This window comes from Lissotriton vulgaris, chromosome 5, assembly GCF_964263255.1.
Source record: "Lissotriton vulgaris chromosome 5, aLisVul1.2, whole genome shotgun sequence".
NCBI lineage: Eukaryota > Metazoa > Chordata > Amphibia > Caudata > Salamandridae > Lissotriton > Lissotriton vulgaris.
Genome location: NC_141693.1, coordinates 146,603,858 through 146,624,992, shown reverse-complemented (window position 1 = coordinate 146,624,992; position 21,135 = coordinate 146,603,858). Strand labels below are relative to the sequence as shown.

The window sequence follows — 21,135 nt, the reverse complement described above, 5'->3', positions numbered from 1 at the left end:
GTAATCCCTCCTATTTAGAGATCCACAGTCCAGCTATCATGTTGAAAGTAACTGCCATCACAGGGGTTCCCATCAGAGTACAAAACGTTGGTGGACAATGGGAGTTTTGTTATTAAGAAATAAAAAAAAGGAATGACCTCTATATCCCACAAATAAAATAGCTTCATCACAAAGATGTTATAATCAGCCCAAACATATATTTTGGAATATTACTAACAAACTGCATTAATAGTGAATGTAATCATTACATTAAAGTACACAATCGTATTAAGAAATATTAATTGTTGGTGATGGAAAAGCAAATCAAGACAAACCTGCATTTCTTAAGAATTGATTTGTGTAGTCATTGACTACACGATTCACTGGGTCATAAAATCCATCCCCGCAATCATAGCACCCTTTTGGAATTTCTCTGGGAGGATCCAAATCTGTAAGCTGGGAACGACCTGAAAATGAAACATTTTAAAGGATAATAGCTCTGTTACATTAAAATAAGTTTGATTTATTTGTATTTTATATTGAGCCAGCATTTCAATATATCAGTTATTAAAGAGATAAACGTGAAAAATACTGAAAGCAAATTGTATGATAATAAATACTGATTTACTAACAATATCCCATTATTTGGACATTAGAATCATCCCTATAAAGATTAGCTGTTAAACACACATGATGTAAAAATATATAATGCTTTATAACAAATTTACATTTTTATTTATTGTGCGCAAACATGTAAAAGATGTTTCTGGCACAACGGTAAAAAGGATGAACAGTGCATTGCTCTCCCCCTATTACCTAAAAAATACAGCTTTGCAACTTTGTGAATTTTGTGGGCTTTAAACTGCTTTGTCGCCTGGCAAAGGGTCCAGCAACAAAACATTTTTGCAAACAATTTTGAAAGCAAAACATTTTCTTGCTAAATCTTTCTTTGTCAGGGAATAGGGTTTACTGCCTTTTTCAGCCTTGAACACCTAGGGGGTCATTAGGATGGCGGACTGACATCCTTTCATGGAATGGGACCGCCTGCCATCAGTGAGGGGGTCCCATTGGTGACATTAGAATGCGCACACTGGCGGGCGCATCCTACATTCTTGACATTGCGGCGGGGGTGCTCTCAGCACCGCCCGCAGCAATGCCAAGTAGGCATGTTGTGCACTTCCATGCACAACGTGGCAGACTCTGCGCGGTGCCTGCCATGTTGTGCATGGAACTGCAGGGAGATACCATAAGTACCCCCCATGTGCACCCCCCACCCCCCAGAATCCCTGGGGGCCCACTATGGGCCCCAAATTGCGTGAACCGCCTGCCTTTCCGTGGAAGCCATAGAAAGGCATGTCCCCGCAGACATGCTAATAGGGATGGCAGTGTCTCCTAGACACCGTCACCATGTTAGCAGCTTTTCCGCCCGGTCGACTCTTGGACCGGGCGGAAAACCGGCAGACGGTCTTTCCATCCGCTAGTGTCCCCCCTGCCATAGTTATGTGGCGGGGGAATTTCAATGCGGGAGTGGTTTTTGGCGGGTGGATCGCCACCGCCATACGTGCTGTGGCGATCCACCCGCCATCCTAATGACCCCTAAGTATGAAATTATTCAAAAAGCAGCAGTAAGCAAAGTTTGAAAACTTTAACCACCCCCAAAAGAAATTGGGTTTTCACGACGGCCAGAATGCACTCAAGTTTACATACCTGCAGGTTTCAGTCCGTTACATATTTCAGTATAAAATCTTCTGTCATATCCATCGCAGTAAAGCCATTTCTTCTCTTTGTATTCAAGACCATCTGTGAAGGTATATGTTCCCTGAAAAGCAATTTAAAGTAAACAAATAAATCAAGGATTTATTTTACAGTGAATTGTCAATACTGCATCCAATACTTCAATAACCAATAGAAATATGTCCTTAGCCAGCAGGTCCATTTGAAATGTGCTATTATAATTAATCAATAAGCCTAATCTATAATTTCTAACATTCTAGAATTAAGGTAGGAGATGCTGTCAACCAGAGATTTTGATTATGAAAGTAACTTAAAATTCTATGGATCACAAATTTATATTTTAACTAGACCCTGAAGACCTCGCCAACTACTAAGCCGTCACTTATCTACCCTTCCGTGGATCATCGAAAAAGCAGTAGAGGCTCGATTACAAGATCATATCAAGACTCTTCCCTTCAATATGTTTGAGGCATTCCACCACTGTAGTACCTGATGGACCTTGGGTGAAACCAACACTAGATCCTCCATATTACCCCCGGCTTGCGACCATTGCAATATGACCCAATCTTGCAGAGGTCTCATGTGTAGTTTTGCTCGTGGCACTCTTGCTATGAATGATGCCATTGTTCCTGGAAGGCACATCACTGTTTTGGCTGGTAGGTGAAGATGTGGCGGAAAAAAATCCAGTTGGTTCTGGAGATTGGGAACCTTTTGTGCAATGGGGTAAGATCTCCCTGAGGTTGAATCGAGTATCGCACCCAGGTTTAACATAAGGTTGGAGATAACACTTTGTCGCTTTTATTGTGAAGCCCAATTGGTGTAGAAGGTCGATTGTGCTCTGTGTGTCTGTTAGCCATTTGGCTTTGGTTGGACTTTTGATCAGGCAATTATCTACATAAGGAAAGACATGTATGTTTCCTATTCATAATTTTGCAGCTACTACCGCTAAGCATTTGCGAACACCTTTGGCCACATCGTATATTTTACAAATATTCGTGGGCTGAAAAAAATCACTTTTATAAATGAATGAGTACAATTTAAATGAAAGAATAAGGTATACTAGGATCTTTTATGTAATCAGCATGATATGATTCAGAACAAAAGAAAAATGTGACAAATACAAAGAAACAATGCCATACCTAAAGCAAAAAAATATATATAATGAGTAAAAAGGTCAAATATTAGCAAATGCTCTGACAAAATAATCAATTACAAAACAGAGAAATTACATTTTTGGCTATTAACACTAAAGTTGCTCAGGGCCGGATAAAATCTTGCTGAGCACCAATGTGGCCTGCAGGGCGTAGTTTGGACGCCTCTGGCCAAGAACAAGAAACAGTGCAAACCTAGCTCACTGATACAAACTATGATGGTTCTGACTTCTGAACCACAACTTTCACCAAATGGCAAGTCTCTTGGGTTCATTGTGGATGTAAACATGACCTCCAAGAAACACGTTGCCCAAAAAGACAAGACAGCCTGGTTAAATCATTTCCTTAAAAAAATATTTCTTTACCGCTATTCAAGCCCTGTTCCCAGGACCAAACAACTTTACAATGGATCCTGTAGAGGGTAGGCTACACACAGTAGCATATTTCATCTAGCCATGCTCCCCCTGCCCTCAATACCATCTGCTTAATTTACAAAGCCATCATGACCAGAACCCATGCTTAACTTGCCGATAAACTCACCATCTCTGGCTGCTCTCAGTACACTCAAAGCCAGAACAACATCAGACTGGAGTGCAAGAAGTGTAAAAAAGAAAAAAAAAAACAAGCCAGGGGCCTTTTCCAACTATGCACCCGGAATTTGAAACAAAATTCCCATATCAATCAACACCACCCCAATGCTACTCCACTTTAAGAAAGGATTGAAAATGCACCTCTTTAAAGGACACAACATCACAATGCAGTAAGAGTACACTTTTGCTGCCTGAACCCATCTACCTCTCCTGTTACTTGTTGACTGTATACTTGCCTTTCACCCTGTACAGCACTCCATTGCCTTTGGGTCACGTTCACGCTATACAAATACTACATGCATACAAACATAAATATATACACACATGATAATGTGAGAAACTGATCTACTGGTATATGGCAAACCTTCCAGTGCACAGTAGTGAATAGGTTGCAAACAGAGCAACCTTTTTGAAGAAATTGTGTGTAGATGGCAAGGGTAATATGCCAAATTCACAAATCAAAAGGGAGGTGCCCTTAACCAATCCACTACGGGACGGGGGAAAAGTAATACACAAATGGACGTAGTCCCGATCACAAAAAGAGCTTTTCAATCCAGCAAGACACGAAAGGGCTCAGATAAAGATACTAGTACCACCATGTCAATGCACTGTTATACACAAGAATACACGCACAAAAAGCCTAGGTGGGTTTCTCTTTAAAGGTTATGGTCATTTTATTAAGTATAATAAGCAATAGTGTAACACAAATTCATAAAAACAATAAGTTAAAAACACAAATTAAAAATAACATTTCATATACATTGATTGCAGTTTTCAAGAAGTAGTTGTTGACGCAGCGTTTCAGTTTATTAGAAATCAAAACACCTTCTTCAGGACAGTTCTCAAAATATATTTTTCAAGCGGTAACAGAACAAGACCATTGATTTCGGTTTCAGTTCGAAAGGTTTCCAGGACACAGGTGGAAATCTATGACTACCACTCTTCACTCCTGTCTCAATATTCTTGAACACTAGGTCTGACGGTGTCTAGATGTACAGCGGAGCCACCAGTGTTTTATATCAATCGTATGGCAGAATCAGGTATATTTGGGCAAGGGAGTATATCGCTGCAGCCGTAGTTGGGCAAAACCTCTATTATCTCATTCTTCATCAAGAGAGACGTTCTATGACAGTCGGAGCAGGGAGGCCAGAAGATATTTAACCAAACGGCAAATATACTGTTATTAAACAGGAGGAAATCCCCTGTCTACATGCCGATAATAGAGGTTTTTGTGAATATGTAAATGAAACTATGTTTAGGAAAGAAGCACATGCATTTTGCCACTGGTTAGCAGAGGTAAAGGGCTCAGAGTCCTAAGGCCAGCAGAAAGTAGGTCAGAAAAAGAGGAGGAGAACGGCAGAAACTTTGGGGTGACACTTCAAGAGAGGGTCATTTTCCAAAAGGGGTTGTTCATACATAGTAAAGAAAGGGGTGTTATCCATCTGGCAATGGTGACCTTAGCTGTCATCAAGTAGCAGAGAGTCCCTTCAGCAAAGAAGATATGTTGACACGGAGATCGATTTCTTCCTACAGATGCATCTCAGACAATAGGTTTGGAATATAGGTGAAGTTAGTCCTTAGAACTACCCTACCTTTCTGAAAAGTTGTGAACAACTCTGAGGGGCAAATGGCTTGGGGCTTGCCTATGTGTCTAGCTGTTGATGTGGATATTAGAAAAAACAATTTCTTTTTTTTTATTTATTTTTTTATAAATTTTTTATTGAACATAGCAATGGTTAATCAGTGGTACAATGCATCTTTACAGTTTTAAATAAATAAATAAAGAAGAAAGACATCTATATACAAATATATATCAGACATGAGAATTAGGAAAAGGGGAAGAGATTCATCGAGCACAGCAAAAAGGGAATACAGATAATAATTTAATCTAGAAGGGACTTCTAGATAGAAAAAACAATTTCGATAAAAAGAGCATGCTTTTTACAAGATATCAACAGCTCAAAATGCTTGTGAATCAGTCCAGCAAGAACAAATTTGCTTCTGTGAAGCAGGATGTTGCACCAAAAGTTGATGCACCCGGTCCATTAGAATCTTTTTTATAGCCTGTTTGCCCAGGTAAATATGTCTTCAAGCTTATCCAGTAGGTTACAGTGAGAGCAAGGTAATTCTTGTAAGCGTCCACCTGCACTCCTGTTTCCATCAGGTGACCCAGTAAGGACACTGCATCATATACAGAACATAGTAGAAGGCTTAGAAGGCTGGTATTTCTTGGTAAAGTTCACTGCCAGAAATTGATCTATTTGCTCTTGTACTGGGATCTGGTATATGATTTACTAGCCACAACCGAAATGTCCATGTTCTCGGGGGTGGGGGAGGGGGGAGGTGCTGAAAGGCCAAATCCTCAGTACCTATACACTCAAAGTGAGCAGTGGAAGGAAGGGGTGGAGCAATCACCTCCTCCATAGACAGAATATCTTTCTTAGTAGGTATTCAGACATGATCCCTCTGTAGGAGGATAGAGCAATGATCCCACTATCCCAAGGCTGGGATGAGGATATCTGGGCTGGGGCATGTGTTGACTGCTCTTTTTACAGCTGATCTCCAGTGCTCAGCTACTGCAACTGAAGGGCATAGAATAGGAGGCCGGCCTGCAGTATTCCTCTAATGCAGTACATTGGGGTCGTAGAGGCCCCTGGAACCACCAAACTAACAGTGTTTTGTTGACAAAGAAGTAGTTGACTCTTTGTTTAACAGATGTAACTCTAATGGGACAGAGCAAGGCCCTTGATTGGGTAGAATTTAAAACTAAATTCTATTGAACTGACTTCTTCTGATGGTACCCAAAACCATCAATTCATAGAAGACCCATGTTTGTATAGGGTCTCCAATGTGAGGACTTGACTCCAAATCTTTCCTATATTCAGCACGAAGGAGAAAGTAATTATTTTATAAGATAATAATAGCAGTACATCTTCTGCTAATAGAGAAAAATCACACCAAAATGGCCATGATGCTAGGACAAGTTGTGACATTGTGATAGAACTGTAGCAACCTGTATTACTAACAGCGTTCCCCACAAGGAACCTGATGTACTTCCTGTGCTCCTCTGGGAGGTGGGCATGAAAGTAGACCCCTTTCAGTTTTCACTGAACACTTCATTCTTTGTTGTTTACAGCTATCAAATCCTGGGCCAGAAATAGCATATTGAACGTTAGCTGGAGGAAAAACTGGTTTACATTGTAAAGAAACAGGATGTGGCAAATCCACTCACTCCACTTTTCCTTTAGAGGTGGGAAAAGTATCTCTGCCCCATTTATCCAGTAGTTCAGTAATCAGTTGTGCTGCCAAAAGATTGATTTTTGAGAATATCTGTAGCCTAGACTCATAAGTTTCATGGGCGTCTCAACTGGGGTTTGTGGAGTCATATTCCTCTTGAACTGTAGTGAATGGTTTCACAAAATTCCAATCCAAGATATCTGTGAGCCAGTATATGCTAATATGGTCCAACCTCTCGAAACCCTCAAATCACACCAAGTTAGCCAGGAGGGTTCATTGCCATAGTGGGGTTTCCTGCATGCCTCTATACGACCCCCACATCCACTGAAGTTCCTTGGCTAAGAGTTCAACAAAACTCTTGTCATGGGGGAAAGGTCCCAGGTACAGGAGACCCCTACAGAAGGTGGTCTATTACCTCAGAGCAAGAGGCTGCATCGACCCTGTTGCCAAGAACCAAATATTACAGTATTCAGCCCATCTGAAAAAGTACTACCTCAGATATGCCTTCCCACAGATTATATGTGGTAGTTGAAGTGGAAAGTTGAAGGTTTGTGGGCATTCACAAACATTTTACATGGCCATTTCTACATATAAAAAGTAGGTTTAAGTGTGTTTTCAGTGAAAGAAAGACCTCACATTTTATTAATTTTGTGCATCTGTATCAGGACTTGCGACACATCATTTTTGCTCCGACATGTTATGTTAATATCACTTACTATAGTGCACAAATCACCTCCATAGATGTTCCGGGCACTGTTGAACAGGAAAAACAAAACAATGCGCTGAGAATTAAAATAATCTGTTTTAAGCAATTTCCTGAATATACCATTATCAAGACAAGTGCAGATATAATAGAGCAGGGCATTCCAATAGCACGGGCCAAGTAAGAAAAAAACCTACCGCAGCATCTTGTCAAGTGAACACGAGGGACGATAAGCAAGGCTTTGTCCTCAGAGTGCAAATTCCTAGCAGAACAATATTAGTTATGTTTCTGGGGTAGATCACTAGGGCCACTGCCCATTAATGACTTATGAGTAAGACAACAGATTTTGAAGATTGTCCTTTTTCTAAAAGGTAGCCAATGTAGAGCTCTCAAGAGAAGCTCAGTCAAGGAATCGGAAGGGAGATTGCGTTCAAGTCACTCAGCAGTATTTTGGACTACTTGCAATTAAGCAATTAAATTCTAATTTGCAGATGCTAGTAAAGAATTGCCGTAGTACACATTGCTGATAATCAGAGCCTGAACAAGGTATTTCCTAACATAAAGAGGAAGATGAGAAAAAGCTATCGTCAGCAGATGCCTCATGTTGAAAACACTACAGCTAGTGGCTGCGACCTGGTGTTTCATAGACCACCAATCTGAGGCCCACAGTTGCTGTACTTTCCCAAACAGCACGATCTCTGTTTTCTCTGTATTTAATTGCAGACATTTTGTGACCATCCAATCAGCAATTGCTTTCAAGCGATTTGAGAACTGGTCTTTGACATTGTCCCGGTCTCCCTCTAAAGAAATGATGAGCTGAGTATAACCAGCATAATATATAATATCAAATTCAAAGGTTCTAGCCATGGTAGCTACATGGGCCACATAGATGTTAAACAGTGTGGGACTTAAACAAGAGCCCTTTGGGATCCCCTTATCAACCAGCATAGTGAGAAACTGGAAAGTGCCCAGTGAAATAGACTGAGATCTGTGTCTTAAGTAATCCCTAAATCACTGAGTAGCTGCTCCAAAAATGATGATCTCATCTAATCTTTGAATCAACCTAGTAAGACACACGATATCAAAGGCTGCAGATAAATCTAGCAATACCAAAGGGGATGATGGATGGAGCGTTTGAGCAAATCAAACACTCACCCCCAGTCAACTGATCTGGGTTTAATCCATCACCATTCTTTAGCTCACTCCACCACCCCAGTTCAGACATGGCCATATGCAAATCAGTCTGACCCTGTGCCTCATGGGAACAGTCCAGTCCAAATTGTCAAGCCATGTCTTACCTGGACCGGAAACAAGCACCCTGGGACCGGTTTCGGATTCATAATCCTCATCAGCCAGGCTATCTTGAATCCAGTGGTAGAGTGAGCAAGGGACCCACGTGTGGGCATACCCTGCCAACTTAGGGTGAACAAAGCGATACCAAAGGGTATGATGGACGGAGCGTTTGAACAAATCAAACACTCACCCCCGTCAACTGATCTGGGTTTAATCCATCACCATTCTTTAGCTCACTCCACCACCCAGTTCAGACATGGCCAGCACCATCATTGCAGGAAAACCTCTGTCCAGGGAGAGTCTTATGGAATCAGTCACTACAACCAAGGTGGTCTCCGTACTGTAGATCTTAAACCAGATTGCGATGGAACAAAGATCTGGGTTTCCTCAAGATAAGCTGCGAGTTGGGTATTTATTAAACTTTCCAGAGACTTGCCCAGGTTTGGGAGCAATGAGATAGAACTGTAATTTGCTAGAATACTAGGGTCGACATTAGCTTTCTTTTGTATAAGTACAACTTGTGCTGATTTCCAAGCAAGGGTAATCTTTGCCGTGTCAACAGATAAATTGAACAGTGCACAGACACCAGGTGCAATCTGATGTCAGAGTAGAGCTAAGATCCACAGAGACATGGATTCAGAGGTAAGACAGATGTGTTTCTTTCCAGATCTTTTGATCTGCTCAATGGAAAGAGGTGCAAACTTTGGAGGCTGAGTGGGCACCTTTGGTGCCCCACCTGTTGATCCCTGCACCCGTGGCAGGCACCTTGGGGTGCCTGCCACGGGTGCAGGGATGAACTGCAACTTTTCACTTTACAATGAGAGCATGCATTCCAGTCGGTAAATTGTAAAGTAAAGTATAGGAGAGCAACCAAAAAGTGTTTGGTCGCATCCTAATTGCTAGGTTGGGACCACCAACAGGATGTCGGTCAGTCCCAGTACTGAATCAAGTTTGTTGGACGGACTCAGGTCCATCCTACCTCTAAATCGGGCCCTAAGTTGCACAACTTCAGGGTAAGAAGAGTCTTCCCCATGGCAACAGAAGTCACCTAACAAAAGGGCATCTTTTACAGACAGAACAAGAGTGGCAATGTATTCAGTCAAGCAGTGGCTTAACACTCTATTTCGACCCGGAGGACTCTAGATGAGTGCTCCTTTACGGTAATCTCCTCGAGGGAACTCGATTTTAAAGATGCCAATTTCATCCCAATCAGCCATTAAAGTGTCACAAAAACACTCTAATAGTGTCCCAACAAACTACAGCAATACCAACTCTCACTCTAGCCTCTCTGTCCGGTCTAAGTATATAGCAATTTCCAGGCAGAGCTAAAGTGACTGATGAAAGGGTAGGATGGCTCATTCAGATTGCAATTAAAAAAAAAACATCTCCAGAGACACAGAAGAAATTAAATCCCAGAGTTCTGTTTCATGTTTTGGTGAATATTTTATATTGCAAAGAAGGCTATTTGAGGCAAATGAAACCTGGGATAGCCCAGAAGATACACTATTCTCATAAAATAGGAGGACTGTGTCCTGACTGACATGATTAGCAAGAGTAGCAATGTTTGCTTCTTGGATATTAGCTTTCATGATGTCACATATAGCGAAACAACGGCACATTTGGCAGGTCATAGGGCCCTCCAAACAGAGCAGAAAGAGGCTTGTGAATTGAGTAGCTAAATAGGCTAGAGGTGAATCACTGTTGTAAAAATGTTGCAGAATAGTAGATTCTGGAAAAATCACTGACCTCTGTATTAAAAGGAGATGGGGCCCTGGCAACATTTGGGCATGGACGGGCACAGACGGGCTTGCCTTTGGCACGCCGGTGGCGCTCCTGCTGCGCGTCCTCATTGTCAGTCAAGTGATGCAAAGTTAAAAAGTGCTCAGTGCATTACAGCTTGACTGTGGGTACGGCAGCATGTCCACATTGACATCAGCTTCTTAAGTGAGGCAGCAAGAAAACACTAGACTGGTAACAGTTAAGATGACGAGCAGTGGCCACGCCACCAAACACTCACCAGGAAGTGAGGCAGTTAAAAGCTTTCTCCGCAACAATCGGTCGGAGACCATGGCTGGCTGGAAAGCTGACGCACAACATAAGGAAAAAGTACCCTGAACTTAAAAAAGATTAGAAGTACAAATATTCCCAGGAAATATACAGTGTAATTCAGAGTTAAAAAATGCTTAGGGCATGACGGCTTGCCTGCGGGTAGCAGCCATACATCTGAATGCTGTGGTATGATCCCAGAATATCTAAGTCAGAATAACGTGTGATGTAAATGTCTTGTTCTAAATATTGTCTACAAAAATATCACTCAATTAGAGTCGATAATGAAAATCTATACCCTGAGTGACAATATTTTTGTAATTGATATTTAGGACACAATATTTATGTCAGACGATATATGTCTGTGAAAAATATTCTGATATACAACTAAATACCACCACTTCTGTCTGTTCTATCATGTTGCAGGAATGTTGGTGTACAACTGGAGTCACTAGCATCCAAGTCTATCTCAGTTTCAAGGCTGCCTGATTGTCCGTTTCATCTAGCCATATGTGATGTTGAGCTATTACATCGTATAGCTTTCTTGTTCATGGTTACAGAATTACCTCTAAATGGCCTCAAAGTGAACATGGTCAGAGATTAATTGGCTATGATGGAACAGTAAAGCAGATTCATAAGTGACTGTAACTCTTTATTAAGGATGAGCACTTTCGGTCTGGTGAAAACAGGCATCTTAGCACCTCACACCTGGCTCTTCCCATCATTCTCCTTGGGACAATCTCTTGTTGCTCACTTGTATTGTATTGTGCATCACTGGCACTGCACTTATAGGACAATCTTTTCTGTCACAAGGCATGTTACAAGATTTAGGTGAGTTCCAGATCAGAAGGCACGCCTGCCGATGCTAACTAATACCAATATGGGTAACAGCGACCCTGTGCCTATTTATAACCCATCTCGACACATATCTTTTTTCCGAAAAATGTTCTTCGCTGACAGTGAATCCTCCATGAAGAGAATATCAGTGGTTTTAAGAACAAGTCTAGTTTTTGTCCAGCCACTTTCACCATGCCTACCCAATTACTGGCATTTGAAAATACTATTCTGAGGGAGATAGATGACCTCAATACTAAGAAATTGTATTTTAAACACAAAAGGAGAAATCACCGCCATCCATCATCTTGCCATTAACGATTCTATCATAATCAAACCAGCCGATAAAGGGGGTGGGATAGTTGTTCTTGACAGCATAAAGTACGACCAAGTGATTCTGCGGCAGTTGAATAATCCAGCGCATTATTGGTTAATTACTGAAGACTCCACAATAGATTTAGCAGGTAAAATTAAAGAAATCACACAATATGTGCTGGATGAGGAGTATATTTGTCCAAAAGAGCACACATTTTTAAATAAAAAGGACCCTGGCATAACAGTAATCTATGCTCTTCCTAAAGTTCAAAAACATTCTAATGACCCTCCAGGTAGACCTATCATTTCTGTGTGCGGGTACCTCCTTGAGCCTTCAGCTCAATACATAGATACTTTTCTCAAATCTTTTGTATATACTACAAGAGCATATATGAGAGATTCTATGGATCTCATTAATAAGGTAGAGGGGTCTATTTATGACAATTCCGCCAAGGTTCTCATGACAGTTGACACAGAGGCATTATACACCAAAATCCCTAGAGATGAGGGGTGTGCTGTCATGACAGAATTCCTCAATTCAAGGCCACAACCCCATAAGGTGCCCACAGAATTTTTATCTGAACTGGACGCAGGGGCCTCATTAAGATGGCGGGCGGTCTTTGTATGCCCGCAACCATAACGGAAAATGGGACGGAACGCCAGAGGTGTGGCGGTCCCATGAGGCCAATTAGGATGCACCGGCCACATTGGCGGGAGCATTCTGGCCTTTAACATTGCGGCGGGCGGTGCTGTAAGCAGCACCCGCCGCAATGTTAAAGGGGCATGTTGTGCATTGCCATGCACAACGTGACAGGCACCGCGTGGCGCCGGCCACCTTGTGTATGGCAATGAAGGGGGGTACCATAGGTACCCCACAAGTGCAGCCCCCCAGCTCCCTACCCCCTCGGGGGTCCGTAAGGGGCCCACAAATCAATTTCCCCCAGCCTTTCCATGGCGTAATCGCTGCCATGGAAAGGCCATGAAAAACGCACATCACAATATGGATGGTGGTGCCTGCTTTGCACCGCCACCATATTGTGCCCCAGATCCGCACGGCAGGCAATCGTAACGATTGCCTACCGGCGGAAAAGCAGCTGACGGTCTTTCAGTTCGCCACTCTACCCCCTGCCATACTACTATGGCGGGGGTAAATCAGGTACCAATGGCGGGCGGATCGCCACCACCGGGTCGGTGGTGATGATCCGCCTGCCATCATAATAGGCCCCCTTGTGTTCTTTTAAAGGTAACTTGCTTTTACAAGTCAAAGGTTGTAGCTATGGGATGTAGCTTCGCCCCAGAAATAGCTAAACTTAACATGTTATTTTTTTGAACTACAGGGGATTTTCGAGGCGGACAATCCTAACTAGCAACATATTAAATAACGGCATCATTATATAGATGACATCTCTGTGATTTGGACTGCACCCCAGATGCTGCTGTTAATGTTCCATGAATGGATTAATCAGAGATCAGAAGAATTGATCTATTACATATAATTCTAGGAAAGTGAATTTTCTTGATTTGTTGCTAGAAGCTAGTGATGATAAATTATTTGTCAGCTTATACACAAAACCTACAGGTCGCAATACGCTATAACATTTCTCAAGTAGCCACCAATGAAAACTTAAGGAGAATCTCCCTTAAGTCCAATTTCTCTGCATCAGGAGGAACTGTACCAATAAGGAGGACAACTTTAAGAATGCCAATACTCTGATTAACTAACCGAGTGATAGGGGCTACCCTAAGAAACTAGCAAAAACATCTTTAAAAAGAGCTTGGTTCTCCCAGCTTGACACTCTTCTTATACCTAAAAGCAAAATAGATACCAATCTCCTCACCTGTTTTGAACATATAACCCTAAAGTCAATAAAGTATAACCGATAATTCAAAAATATTGGAATATTCTGTCAAGTCTTGATATTGTTAAACCTATGTTTTCTTTTTTTTAAAGGAAAGAATCTACGACAACATCTGGTAAGAGCCACTAGGTCGATTGAGAAAGTTAAGGATCTGCCCCAAACATTAAGGTTTCCCTCGATAATTCGTCATTTTAGGTGTCGAAGCTTTTCTGCTTGCAAATTTTCAAATGATACAACATGTGCAACACTGACTAGGATAGTCCATAAACAATCTAAATTTTCCAACTTGAACACAAGGAATGTTACTTACTATGTGAAATGCCCCTGTGGCAAAGAATATATAGGGCAGACAACACAACCTGTGGAGATTCGGATTCTCCAACACAGAGTGCGTATTAGATGCCAGACGGAAGGTGCCCCATTGGTGGACCATTAGAAGAAAATGCATCATTCGGTCGATGACCTTACTTGGTCAGCTATTAATGTGGTACAATATAACCCCAATGGAAGCTTAGTGACATCCTCCATGTCTAGCATAGAGGCAAGAATGATTTCGAAAGGTCAAACAGCCATTAAGGGTTTGAACGATTTTAATGAAATATGGTCACTGATATAAAACTGTATATCCTACTGTTATAGTTTAAGAGTTCTGATATCTACTGTTGGTTAAGCAAGATTACATTTGTGGCTCATGTATTAAGCATGGGCGAATTTTGCGAATCTCGCGTTCGCGAATTTTGCGGATTTGCGAACTCGCAATCCGCAAAATCCGCGAATTCTCGCGAATTTGCGGATTTTTTTTTTTGTGTTTGCGCGGGTTTCTGCTAGTTCGCGAGGGTTTTTTACAATGTCGCAAATTGCGAACTTACCTGTCGGGTCGCAAGTTTCGCGAACTTGTTGTTTCTACGTGTCCAGCCTGTTTGGGACACTCTTCTTCATCACTGCCACTCTCTGTCACCACTGCCACTCTCTGACTACTCATGCCACCCTCTGGCCCACCCATGCCACCCTCTGTTTCATCACAGCACCCTCTGGTTGTCCAGTCAGTGTACATTATTGTGGCAACGCAAGCACACCTTCCCTGCCTCAAGTGACCTGAATTAATTTGGGGCTGATTAATGTGTCACAGAATATTTTTTTAGCTGGCACCTGCTTCCTTAGTGCTTCCTGATTAGTGATCTTTTGCACTTGCTAAGTGCTTTTATTGTTGCAAAATTAGTTACAACACCTGCCCTGCCCCAACTGACAATAATGCATTAGGGGCTGATTAATGGATTTGAACTTCCAGCCTGGCTCCTGCTTGTCTCCCTTAGCTGTAATTCAGGACCTTTGTGGCATATGTGTAACTATTCTGAGGTTCAGAGCAGGGTCACATAATAGTTTCAACTGGCAACTGAACTCTGGAGGGGCCCCTCAGGAAGCACTACAGGAAATGGCTACTAATGATGAGCCTGAACTTTTGAACCTGGTAAGTAGTTACTTTCAGTTTTGCTAAGATCGTATTTCTGCAATTTTGCACTTATTCGCGGGGCGCGAACTCACGCGAACAGTGCGAACAGTGCGAGCAAAATCCGCTGCTCGCGGATTTGCGGATTTTGCGGGAGATTCGCGAATCTCGCGGATTGCGAATTTACCGAAAATCCGCAAAATCCGCGAGCGAAACGGATTTTCCGCCCATGCTTATCATGTATGTATTTTTAAAGGAACTACCTGACTTCACATGGTTCTGTCGTTGGCCGATAGACGTCAAAGATGTGATATATAAAAACTGTGTTTAGCTTTTTTAAATCCCTTTTTGATTAGAAATGTTTGTTAATGATCTTGTTTTTGAATGGGTACAGAAGTACAGGCATTGGGGAATATATTCATACAAACCTATTTTTTGTTGTTAAAATGTTGAATCCTAAGTGGTAATTAATGTTTCATTGAGGTTTAAATAAGTGCATGTACATTTTTCCCCACAGCTTTCTGGTCTATATTTTTGCAGGTATCTTTTGTGTCAATCACAACAATGTGTTTCATCTTTGTATGCTGTGCATCACCTCCTCGTTGGATAATTCTGACTGTCTTGGACCTCTTAGAAAATGGATGTTGCTGCCATGGGGTGTTATGCCCTGCAGTGATTCTTTATTTCCTATCCCTGTCTCTCCTCTCACTTCTATAGGTGCCCTCAATAGGTTGATTGTGCATGGTAATAAGAATATGATGAAGCTACTCAGGCTGACAGATCCATCCTACATTTGGGTCTGTTTTCAAGAGGAAGTGTGTTATTTGGAGTTGCAACAGTCTCTCACCAGCATGATTCAAATCTTATAAATTCTCTCTCTCCAGCTTGGGGTGTGTGCAGGGAACTTTCAGTCAGTCAAGCCATTTGTGGTGTGTGGAGTGAAATCACCTCTCTGTTAGATGGCTGAGTTCTGGCTTTGTGCATTTGGACGGGCATGTTGTCTACTGGACATTTAAGGATTTTAATAGCATGAAGGATCCTCATGATCCTTTTGTCTTGTCCTCCTGTCACATTTGATAATGGTAAAGTGATGTTGGTTTAGGGAAGAATGTCTTCTTGGACATAGGGGTCAATTTTATGGTATGGAAATTAAAGTTGAGATTGCAAAAGTTTGTATAACAATCCATATCACAGGTTCTACAAGTATTACTGGAACTACTGGAATGTTAAAGACACTGGCTTTATCATTCCTGTAGCTGGTTATCTCTTTCCTCGTCAGCCTGTGTGTCTGGTTTTCAATATAAATTTTGTAGATCTGTGTGACTTGTCAAGTGTGACGCGGAAGCCTGTACCATGGTGCTGGAGTGATTCATTTGCACTTTGTGCTTTTTGTCTAGGGTGAACAATGAGTTTATAATACAGTTGTGACCTTCAATGTCATCCTGTGTTTGGAATGCATAGAATAGTCACCTAATTTGGTAGCCCTGGTTATTATGTTTGCATGCATATGGGCTGTAGCCACGAACATGGAAGGTTATGGTTTATGTACAAGTTATGTTTGTTTCACTGAATACGATTGGCTGAGCAATTCTTTACGGTTTAGTAAAGTGTTTCGGTGTGTAATCACATGCAATGTTTATTGTATATCCAGTGCTTAATTTGTTAAAGTATAAGTGCTGGAGGCCCGCCAGCACTGCTGCTGAATGTCATAGTTGCCGACTACCTAGACTGTCTAGTCTTTATTTCACCTCATGCCCCTTTCATCAACAAATAAATCATCTCTGTCCCTATTGCACTGTCATAGGTTACTTTGCGCCCCTACTTTCCCCCTTTTCCACTTTTTTCTGGCTCAAAGTTTGATAATTAAAAATAGGTCCCAGTCCCCATAATAATAGTACTGGTGGACCCCTATCTACACACAAACTAAGCACTGGGCATATCGATTTCAGTTTTATTGTAGATGTAAATCTTTTGATAGTGGGCATCCTCATTTTAGTTTCATCTTGGCCTTAGTGTGGAAGGGTGTTTTGCTCAATCAGTATAGATACTGTTCCTCATCATTAAACAATCTGGCTTTGATATGTGAGTGGTGTTTGCAACAGTACTTCGGGAGCAGTTTTTCATTTAGCTCTTTTCTTGATACAAAGAGATAAATTGTTGCCTACCGATTTCTGGTCAGCAATGATCTACATTTTTACAGCCAATACAACAATACAATTTCACACCTTATTATGGGGGTAATTACGATGGCGTGCATTTCGCCACCACCTGGCCGGCGGTGGCGATCTGCCCGCCATCACTAACACATTTACCCCCTACCATATTACCATAGCGGGGGTACCGCGGCAGACGGAAAGTCCGTCCGCCACTTTTCCGCTGGTCGGCAATCGGCACGGTTGCCGGCCAGGCGGAACACAGGCATAATATGGTGGAGTGCCTGGAAGGCACTGCCATCCATATTATGATGCCTGGTGGTAAAGGCCTTTCCATGGCGCCGCCGCCATGGAAAGGCTGGCGGGAATTGTTTTGGGGGCCTGGTGCGGGCCCCGGCGAGAGGGGGATGGGGGCTGCACTTGGGGGTACCTATGGTACCTCCCTTCCCTTCATTGCCATGCTCAAGGTGGCAGGCACTGTGCGGTGCATGCCATGTTGTGTGTGCATGGCAATGCATAGCATGCCTCGTTGGCATTGGGGAGGGTGCTGCTTACAGCAGCACCCGCCGCAATGCTGTAGATGCGGAATGTGACCGCCAGGGTGGTGGTCGCATCCTAATTGCCGGCCGGTCCCAGCACCGCTGGGGCCCTTAGTCAGCTATATAAATAGATATGAAACCTAATAAACACACATTGTGTGAACTTAATTGAATTAGTCTAAGTGAGTTTACTTCAATTTGATAATGAACTCGAGATGCAGCAACAGAGCAGTAATGAATATAGATCTGTTAAAAAGGGGTTAAAAATGGGGTTTCTGGTTGGCAGAAATATGCACCCTGTCTAAGCAGGAACCACAATCCTAGTCAGGGTAAGTAAGATTAACATGTGTACACACTCTGGTTTCAGGTTGAGTGTAGGGGGAAGATGAAACTATGCACGCCGCAGACACCCGGAAACAAGCCACAGGCGACAACATGAGCCTTGCTAAGAGGACACTAAACTGATATCGAGAGATGATCAATCAATCAAGAGACAATTCTGAAGACTTTGGAACTGTCCCCTCCATTCTAAATCTGTTTTACCACACAATACACCATTATCCCTAAAGTTACCACCATGGTGTGTGGCCTTTACAAAAGCACTCCTTTCTCCCCTTGTTGGTGAGTGATCCAGCATTTATTCCCTGGAGTCTCAGAGACCCACCTGAGAGAGTCCACAGCATCAAGGGAGGCACACACAGTGGTGGTGTGGGAATAGCACCCCTTGCCAAAGCACTCCCTTTCCCCTTGTTCGGGAAGGATCCAGTATTCATGCCCTAGAGTCTCAGAGACCCCTCTGAGAGAGTCCACTACGTAAAGGGAGCCACACACAGCGGAGGTGTGGTAATTACACCATATCCACTGTAATCACAGCACTCCGGACGTTGGACAATGTTTTCTCTCGTCTCCTGGTTGCGTTTCCTTCACCCCCCCCCACCTCTTTCATTCTTTGTGTACCTCCCCTGCTCCTATCCTCTCTCCCCTGAATCTCTCTCCTTGCATGCTTTTTCCCTTACTATATGTTTTTAACACTTGTAACTACGCTCCAGGAACTTGTAACCATGCTCTGGCACTGTGTATCTTGTAACTATGTACTGGTAACTATGCTCTGAAACAAAGCTCGTCCTCATGTAAAGGTACCTCCGGGTCTAGCTAGCGCTATATAAAACTGTTCAAATAAAAAAACCAAATAAAATAAATAAACTACCTTGTGCCGAATTTCTCCATGCAGGTGAGGAGATGCGTTGTGTCCGTTAAGCGCTAATAACAAAAGTGTGTCCTTCTGATGCTAACTACCAGCTGCCTTGTTTAGGGCTTAGTAGTGATTTAGTTTTCTCTCATTTCTGGAGGGAGTACCACATCCAAAGTATAATTCCTGATGCAACGTATTCTACGTGGATATTTTGGAGGAAGAAATTCCTCTAGAAGTTTCTCCTCCATATTAGGTCTGCCTCCAGCCATCACAGGATTGTCCATTACAAGTCATTTCAAGTTAAAGTTACACTTCTTTTTGATCCAAGACTCTTAGTAGTTTACAGTGCATCCTAGAGCTCTTGGTTCTAATCCATGTTTTGGCCCTTGATCAAAAACATGTGATTCTGGTCCTACCTCTACCATTGCCTTAGCCTTAAATTGCAGATATGTGTCTGGTAATGTACTGAGGCATAGTCTAAAAACCAATGGTGGTGTTTGTAACCTGGTTTCAACTTAACCCCCCTACATATATTAAAGCTCTATGGGCAGTACCAAATGTTTGAGACGGTCATGTTCCAATAAAAATGTCCTTTGAAAACTCTCTTTGCTCCTTGTGTTTGTACCATATGAAATATCTAACATAAATAACAATAAACTGTATAGAATACTAAATGGAAACCTATGCAGTAATACTCCATATAGATTACCTAATCACTCATTCTAAAACGTACACCTCTTGTAATACAAAAAACGGAAGTGGAGGTACCTCTTTTGGAATACCACAGTCCCAAGTGCCTTCATACTTGCTGCCATTGGGGAAATGTAAAGTTCCTTGCCCGTGAAACATTCCATCTTTCATCTCACCTTCGTATCTTGTTTCAGTTGGGAGAGTGTATGTGCCCTTTCCCTCCATTCTGCAAAAAAAAAGTTTGATGTTTATTGCACATAAACCTGTTCAAGACTTGAAAAGTACTTACATAGAAGTTCCTACAATGCCACAGAAATCCTCAATACTTTATTGTATTGTGATATCTCACTTTGAGTTGTGAACAAAGATACTGAGGAACTACTGGCTACCCTCCATCCCTATCAAGCCAAATGAAATGTAAGAAGGGATTTTAAAATTAGCTTAAATGGTTAGGAAGAGTTTTTTTTATTATGCTACTTTGAGACCCAATGAGGTGTGATAACTAAGGGTCCCATTAGGATGGCGGGAGTATCGCACCCGCTGGGCCGGAGGTAGTCATCGCTGGCCCGGCAGGGGCGATCTGCCCGCCATCACACTTAAAAGACCCCCCGTCATATTAGGATGGCTGGGGGGTCCGTGGCGTACGGAAGACCTTCTGCCGCTTTTCCGCCGGTCGACTCGTCGACCGGGTTGAAAACATGCATAACATGGTGGCGCCATCCATATTATGATGCGGGCAGCAATTGGCCTTTCCATGTACAAAGGCAGGCAGTCTTTTCTTAGGAGGCCCGTTGCGGCCCCGTGGGGATGGGGGAGTGGATGGCTGCACTTGGGGGGTACCTATCGTACGCCCCTACATTTGCATGCACAAGGTGCATTCCGAGCATTGTGGTGGGCGGTGCTGTGGGCACCGCCTGCCACAATGCTGGGAATGGGGATGCCACAGCCACAGTGGTGGTGGCATCCTAATTGAAGGCGCAGGACCTCTGCACCCCTGGCGGACAGTCCCGCATACCGTTATGTGGCGGGCGGACACCCGCCATGGTAATGATGCCCCTAGACATTTCTCAAAATAGATCATTTTTCATCATTTGTTTTAATTTCATGAATACTGTTGGTTAGTTCTTCCAGATCAATGTCAATTGGTGGATGGCAGGGGGTATAAAGTAGGACTGCAGTTTCAAATGTACAAAGTGAGGACATTTCTAGCCCAGGCCTGCCCTTTTGTTGATTGCTTTAGAAAGGCTGATGAAATGCAGGTAAAGAGAGCTCACACTTTATTATGCCCATGTGGTGAGTGCTCCTGCCTGGCGACAGCACTGGTGCTACTTGATGTAAAAAGCACCATGCTACACAAAGGAGTAGCAGCCTGA

The 21,135-nt window shown here is 42.6% G+C and overlaps 1 protein-coding gene across 1 annotated transcript in view; it reads right to left on the bottom strand.

Moving 5' to 3' along the window:
- Positions 1-21,135, bottom strand: part of MORN5 (MORN repeat containing 5) — a 101,941-nt gene that overhangs the window by 30,765 nt on the left and 50,041 nt on the right. Inside the window, exons 2-4 of the mRNA XM_086919991.1 lie at positions 19,841-19,988; positions 1,687-1,798; positions 315-446 (exon numbers count right to left, since the gene is read on the bottom strand). Coding sequence (XP_086776117.1) covers positions 315-446; positions 1,687-1,798; positions 19,841-19,988 — 392 coding nt within the window. The remainder of the gene's footprint in view (positions 1-314; positions 447-1,686; positions 1,799-19,840; positions 19,989-21,135) is intronic.